We start from the raw sequence: 7,782 nt of genomic DNA, 5'->3' as shown, positions 1-7,782 counted from the left end.
TCCATGTGGGCTTTGTTGCTTCTGAGCTTGATGGCCGCTTGATTACCTTCAAGCCTTTAAGACCCCAGACGCTATACTTTTTGATAGCCGGACACCATCAGCTTTCTTCGCCACATTTGCTTATGCACCCATTTGTCTTCAGTGACATCACTGACTTTTCTATTGACTGTCATTTGCTTCACCCGGGCCACCAGTGCTCCCTATTATCTGTGCATTAAGCAGGTACTATAGTCTTTCTGGAACAAATGCCATGAACAATACATAAGTAACAATATAAGGAACATTCTTTTCCTTACTCGTTTTGAAGGAGTGGCAGATTGATTTACATGTGGGTGGTGAGAATGACACAATCAAAGTAAATTTATATTGGATGACAAAAATGGATACATTTGCTAAATAAGTAGGATAAATAAATAAATAGAATAAGCTATTAAATAAAATTAAACAAACCATCATATTAAGAAAAGAATTACTAATACACACACAAAAAGGAAAGTATTAGAAAATTACATAGAAAAAGTAACTGCCAGAGAGTGAAATGTAAATGTAGAAATTAAGTCATATGAGAACTACATCAAAATTTTTTTGAAAGAAACTAATTTTAAAAATTACTTTGAGAAGATACTTATAAATTCTTCAGCTCAAGTTAGGGTGAAATTATCTAACAACAGAATGTCCTCATTTTCTAATAATTTGCGAATTTAGAGAAATGGGGCTTTTATTCTAGTGGATGATATAAATTGCTATAATTATTCTAGTGGATGATATAAATTGCTATTATTCTAGTGGATGATATAAATTACTATAATGGGGAACAATTCCTATTAAAGTTTTTCTATATGTTTTTAACCTATTGACGCAGTAATTCTGCTGGGAATTTATCCGTAATGTACGTGATGCTCTGAAGTGTTTTGTTATAAAGCGATTCACCGAAGCACTGTTTGCCGTTATAATACTGTATTTTCAGGGTAGCATTATGACTTTACAGTAGGAAGAGCTTGGGAGATGTTTCACAAGCTGACCCTTTATCTGTTTACACAGCTGCATTTCATTTTTTCATGTTACAATTTTATCAGCAATTTAACCTCTGGTTTCTTTGGGTTATTCTCTTTGCTGCAATGTCAAGAGCAGCATTGGTGATCAGGAAAGACATGTATTGGAAACTTTTTTTTATTGCCTTTTAGGTATGACAGCCGTTATCTGTACTTACCCTCTTGACGTGGTTAGAGTGCGCCTAGCATTCCAGGTGAAAGGGGAGCACACGTACACAGGAATTATCCATGCATTTAAGACAATTTATGCAAAGGTATTTCCTCCTCACCTTTCTCTTGTAGCATATCCATTTATATTTATGAGAATATTTGAGCGGTGCTAAATATTTACTCTGTTATGTACAAGCATTGGTCTTAATTGTGAACGCACATCATTGTGTTTGGGGGGTAGATGTCATAATTGTTCTTCCCTTACGTGTGTGCTATTGTTCACTGATGAAGTAATTTCAACCTCTAATTTTCCTTCCTTCAAAAGGAAGGCGGTTTCCTTGGGTTTTACAGAGGCCTGATGCCGACTATATTAGGAATGGCTCCATATGCAGGTATGTTTCCAGTTTGCTAAAATCCTGGCTTATGACTTTAAAATGTGTCAGCAACATTGTTCTGGAATGGTGCCATTAAGATATGTTATTATGCAAAGTACTTTCACTTAAATGACAAGGATAAAATTATGATTCTTATCTGATCATACTTGCATGTCTGTAAAGATAACCGTATTTCTATTTCTATTAGTAGAAATGTACTTTTACATCTTTTTCATAATCTCTGAGTTAGCTGTAGTGTTGTTAACAGTTGTACAATGTTCTACGACTACAGAAAGATGCCATACACTCACTTACAAATCATGTCAAAAAGAATTCATAATTAAAACTTCTATTTTACACACTCTGTAAGTCAGCTTCTGCCAAGAACTCCTGCGGAGTGCTGGGCTCTGCCCAGGAGCTTTGAACCCAGTGGCTCCACCTTCTGGGGCCCAGCAGCAGGATCCTGCTCTCGGCACCTCTGGGTTGAGTCACTCAGCTGCTCTCAGTGCTCCACAAATCCCATTCGGGTTCCACCTCACTTGTTGGGAAGTGGTGGGACTCAGCGATTCTTGCCCACTCTTTTAGTGAAGTTAGTTGCTGTGCAGTAGCAAGGGAACTCAGAATATGCAACTTGCCATTCTACAAGAAGCCTCACGTCATTTTCGCTCTATTCTCCTGTCTTTCAAAAAATGTGTTATTTTCAATCTTATATTTTTACGTAATTGCATTGTACACACAATTTTTCTTTTCCCCATTTTCTCAGGTTCTTTCTTTCTTTTAAACGGTATTGGATGTCCTTCATAAACATTTTAATTAGTTTTATCATAATACCATTCTACTTCTTTGAGTATTTCTGAACATTTTTTTATATTTGCTATAAATATCCTTATCAGAAGCTTTTTCCCACCACCAACTTTTTAAGCCAGTACCAACTGTATATCATCATTAACTTAAATGAATATTTATTAGTTCCATATGTCTTTTTTTTTTTTTTTTTAGTTCCATATGTCTTTTGAAGGTATCTGAACATTGTTCTCATGATCAAAATTCTTCCTTGAAGACAAAATTAGACACTGAGCTAAAATAACATTGCTTTATCATTTAAAATATTGCTTTTTCAATATCTATTATCATGATTGTTCTTATAAATATGTCATGTTTACTTATAATTATTAGTTATGAATTTCAATCCTAAGTCATGTGATAGCTTAGAAAACCATTTACATCTATTTTAAAATCAGGTAGCATTATACTCATTACTGCCTTCATTCAGTGCACTGAACATATCCTCAGCATGTGCAAACCAATACTATAATTTTTTTCAGTGGTAAACTTGCCATTGTCAGGTTATTTATAAATATTAATGAAAACTTTTAATCTTACCTTAAGCCAAACATCAGAAATTAGGAGCAGCATAATTAGTTTCTCAAGTTGATTGGTTACTATCTAAGACATTTTTTTTATACCTCATGTTTTGTTGCATCACAGTGAAATTATGTTTTGTTTTTCAGGTGTTTCATTTTTTACTTTTGGTACCTTAAAGAGCGTCGGGCTTTCCCATGCTCCGACTCTTCTTGGCAGACCTTCATCAGACAATCCTAATGTCTTAGTTCTGAAAACTCACATAAATTTACTTTGTGGTGGTGTTGCTGGAGCAATAGCACAAACGATATCGTAAGTGTCTTTAGCAAATTGATTTACTCAAATTATAGTTACTCAGGATTAATTTCCAGCCTTAGTATCTCTATTTTTTTCCTAGACTGTTCAAAAGCAGGATTAACTTATAAAACATAAGTGTTAATTGAATACATGTTTTCCAAGTGGGTTTGTTCTTTAAGCATGTTTAGGTAATTGTGTGCCAAATTTGTCTGAATCCACCGTGTTCTTATAGATTCATTTTTTTTAAAAGACAGGAAAAAGCACTAATTATTATCCTTATCCATATTTCCTCATAAACTTGTTTATGTGAAGTTTCTGAAGTGTGAAGCCTTTCTAGTGTGTGAAGAGTTACAATCTTTCTTTCCTAATAGTGTTCTTTGCACTATCTATCCATTCATTGTAGCTGAAAGACCTAATCTGTTCTCTACAATGTACTCTGCAATAGGAATGTCACTGAAGATGGAGCTACTGCCCTCAGGAAGCTTACACCCCAATGAGAAAATAACAGTACAGTAAACCAAATGCATCACATGGAGTTGACTCCACTAGCAACCCTGTAGGACTGCATCGTTTTCTCATGTGGGGTGGAGGATGATTACTTGGGGTCCTACTCCTAAAAGAGGTTATTTTTCCATATTTCATTTCAGGTAATAATTTTATATAGAACTTGTTCTGCCCTCTAAGACTTTTTCATTTTAACACTTAAGCAAAAAATGTATTTATTGATGTAATGCATATATGAGACTTGCTGAATACTCTTAGGGCAATGGTTCTCATTTGGAGGCAATTTTATCCCAACTGAATATTCGTCTATGTCTAAAGACATTTTTGGTTGTCACAGTTAGGGGCATCTAATGGCGTGGGGCCAAGGGTACAACTGAATAAAATAAACCTTGTGCCAAGTGCAAGTTTGAGGAACCTTGCCATAGGGTCACAACAATGGAAAATTAAGTTTGTTTCTTCAAGGTCAAAACTCCAAACTCGCTGTCACCCAGTCAGTTCTGGCAGGCCGGGGCATTTAATTAGGTCTTGGAGAAAGAAAAGACTTTGATCTGGTTGAGATATTAGCAAGAATCTAGTACGTAGAGGGAACTATAGAAGCAAAGGCAAGGAGACCCCTGTATTGTTATTTTGTTTTATTCTTGTGTCTATGTTTTGACTCAAAGATGAGATGAAATAAAAAGATAATAGAAATCCATTCTGCCCATTTCCTAGTTTACGTGTATAGCATTGCGTTCAATAAATACGAGAGCAAGCAAACAACTGTTGCTACTAAAAAACTCAAAACAGAACCAAAATATTATTGCCACTAAAGTTTCAGTTAAAAAAATACTTAGATTTATTTCTAGTAAAACATTTTAAAACATGTATTTGCAATTAGTGAATGACTACACCCAAATTTTCTCAGTACTACACCGGTCTTTGTCTAGTTAGGTTGCCTTCAAATTAAAGGGATAATTTTTGTGCCATGGAAAAAACAATTTTGAGGTGATCCTAATACTAAATTTTTAATATAACTCAAGTGGACATCTTCCCAATCATTGATGTTTTATAATAAGCTTACCGGAAGGCTGCCCCTCAGAAAGCATTTGTTTTCATTTGATGAAACATTTTAAGGTTAGATTGGGAAGACCTCACAGATGAGTCAAGAGAGTGAAGACCATTACCCGTTGGCAAATGAAGAAACTGGCTGAAGTTTAGAAATTCATGGAAGAAAACTGTAGAATTGCTATTGATGCTCTGACCACTGAGTTTGGGGTCTCACATTGGACAGCATTTTCAGTTTTAAGCCCTCAGCAAGCTTTCACCCAAAGGGATGCCAGCTTCGTGCGCGAAGATCAGCTAGCTCACAGAGTTGATTTTTCCATCAGTCTTCCCAGTAAGGCAAATTCATGGAACCAGTCATAAGCCAGGTTGAGTCTTGGGTTTATCAATTCCAGCCCGTGGGCCAGGTTCGATCAAATCAATGGCTTCCAAGGGGCTATGTGAGGTCAGTTCAGGTTATGATGACTGCTTTTTGGATTTCAAAGGGGTAATCTTGATAGGTTTTCTTTCTTTTAATCATTTTATTGGGGGCTCTTACAGTTCTTATCACAATCCATACATCCAGCCATTGTGTCAAGCACATTTATACATGTTTCCATCTTTGGTATCAGCTCATTTCCCACCCTCCCTCTCTCATGAACCCTCAATAATTTATCAATTATTACTTTTTTCATGTCTTACACCCACTGCTGTCTCCCTTCACTCACTTTTCTGTTGTCCATCCCCCTGGGAGGGGGTTATATGTAGATCATTGTGCGGTTTCCCCTCTTCTACCCCACCTCCCCCTTCCCTTTCCCCTCCTGGTATTGCTACTCTCATTATTGGTCTTGGGTTAATCTGTCCTGGCTGATAGATTTTCTTGAAGGACAGAGAATAATCATGGTAGCTTATTGTGAAAAAGTTTTCAGCACGTTGACAATACATTGGTGAGAGAGAAAAAAGCCAAGAACAATGTGCCAAGGAGTTCTTTTCCATCACAATAAAGCACCTGCTCTTTCTTTAAGGGTAGCATATGCTGTCCTATAAGAATGTCACTGGGACTCCTTGCCCCATCTACCCTACAATTTTACACCTTTAGGCTTTCTTTTGTTCCCCAAACTAAAAAAAAAACTGAAAAGGGACATGAATTTTGAGTCCCTCAAGTATGCCCAAACTGCTTTTTGGAAGTGTGGCATAAATCAAGCCCTTGGAAAACTTTGAGGAAGACCTAGCCACTGCCATTGAGTTGATTGCCACTCAGAGCAACCTTATGGTTTAGCCATGCAGTGCTTACCTGACAATGCTGCCAGGACTCCTCCTGAGGAACTTTTGAGAGAGGAAACATCCTCTTCAGAATTGTATAGAACTAGATGGAGGATATGTCTAGAAACAATGTTTCCTGTCCTGTTACTTTTGTTAAATAAAGTTTATATGCTATTGTAGGGATACTGTTTGATTTACCCTCAGAGTTGGAGAGTTGAAAGCTATCAATCATTTTGAATTCCTTGTAACATTTTGTTGTTGTTGTTGTTTTCAGTTACCCTTTTGATGTGACTCGTCGAAGAATGCAGTTAGGAACTGTTCTCCCAGAGTTTGAAAAGTGCCTGTAAGTTCTCTGTATGTCATTGTTCCTTTTCTTTAAAGCTGGCGGGGAGGTAGAACTTGTCCTCACCAAAAGTCTAGAACTTCCACTTTTGCTCCATCGTATTCTTTGGAGTTAATACGTTTCTAAGATTTCAATCAAATCTCAATCCTCCTTTAAAAGCTTTACTTTAGAGGACCTATGTCCAATATAAATGCAGTATGAGCCATATACACAATTTAAAAATTTCTAGTAGCCACATTTTAAAATGTATAAAGAGAAAAATTAAAGCTTTAAAATATTTTTATATACAAACATTTTTATGTAACGAATATACCTGAAGTATTATCCCTTTCACATTTGATTACATTGATTTTTGGTACTAGGCATTTGAAATCTGAACGTATTTTATCCTCTCAGCTCATCTCCAATTGAATTAGCTTTGCTTTTCACATACTGGTTGCCAGATGGCTAGTGGTACCATATTGCACAAACAGCTCTAGATTTTAAATCTATACAGAATCATTCTCTTTAGTAATATGTTCTCATTCAGGGGAGAGCAAAGTGTGTGTTTGGGCCTTAGATGACCCATGTTAACTCAAAAAAATGTTGATGGGGGGGGTGAGGGTAGGTAAAAGGGAGAAGATGTCAAGGAATCCAGGTAGAAAATGAATGTTTGGCAACTGATTGTGGTAGCAAATGTACAATACTGCTTGACACCATTCAACTGTGGAATGGTAAGATATATGTATTAACTCCCAATTCCGAATAAATTTTTAAAAATATTTTTTTGAAAATTTCAATCTAGATTGCCTGGGAAAAAGGCAAAATCCAAAATGTTGGCTTCAACAGAAAGAAACAAAACAGGAACAGTGTTAACTGCTAAAATCTGAAAGACAGAGTTTAAAGCTTTAGGGTTAAAATGATGTGCCATTTTAATATACAATCGAGGTGGCACGAAAGCTTTAAGGCAACTGCTCACATAGTATTGTCAGCAAACGTCAGAGTAAAGACAAAGTACAATACCTGTGTTATGCAGTCCCTAATTTCTATGCATGATGCTTCACTTATTTGGAATGACTTGTTGTTTTGTTGTGAATATTTAGCTTGTCATGACACTTGCCTTCCCGATGCTGTGGCATTTTCAGAAGAAATTAAAATGCCCAAGGTGTCCTGAAATCATCTTTTGATTAGTGAGTCTCTCAGGCTGTCATCATTTAACCATTGTTATGTTCTTTAGTACCATGCGGGAGACGATGAAGTATGTCTATGGACAGCATGGCATTCGGAAAGGATTGTATCGTGGGTTATCACTTAATTACATTCGCTGCATCCCCTCTCAAGCAGTGGCTTTTACAACTTATGAACTTATGAAGCAGTTTCTTCACCTCAACTGAAAAGAAATCCTGTGTTTTCTCCGTTAATGTATTGTTAGAGGGGG

The 7,782-nt window shown here is 36.4% G+C and overlaps 1 protein-coding gene across 3 annotated transcripts in view; it reads left to right on the top strand.

The window, feature by feature from the left end:
- Positions 1-7,774, top strand: part of SLC25A16 (solute carrier family 25 member 16) — a 36,464-nt gene extending 28,690 nt beyond the window's left edge. For 2 of the 3 annotated variants that reach the window (XM_045291659.1, XM_004701133.4), the window contains 5 exons: positions 1,185-1,306; positions 1,528-1,594; positions 3,088-3,250; positions 6,297-6,365; positions 7,582-7,774. In XM_045291659.1, the coding sequence (XP_045147594.1) occupies positions 1,185-1,306; positions 1,528-1,594; positions 3,088-3,250; positions 6,297-6,365; positions 7,582-7,738 (578 nt within the window). In that variant the 3' untranslated portion in view covers positions 7,739-7,774. Of the gene's footprint in view, positions 1-1,184; positions 1,307-1,527; positions 1,595-3,087; positions 3,251-6,296; positions 6,377-7,581 lie in introns of all 3 variants that reach the window. The other variant, XM_045291658.1, reaches the window with a different exon arrangement.
- The last annotated feature ends 8 nt before the right edge of the window (positions 7,775-7,782 follow it).

The sequence above is a fragment of the Echinops telfairi genome, unplaced genomic scaffold (assembly GCF_000313985.2).
Source record: "Echinops telfairi isolate 266 unplaced genomic scaffold, ASM31398v2 ScPeMD7_70;HRSCAF=299, whole genome shotgun sequence".
Lineage (NCBI taxonomy): Eukaryota > Metazoa > Chordata > Mammalia > Afrosoricida > Tenrecidae > Echinops > Echinops telfairi.
This window is presented reverse-complemented; position numbering and strand designations above follow the sequence as displayed.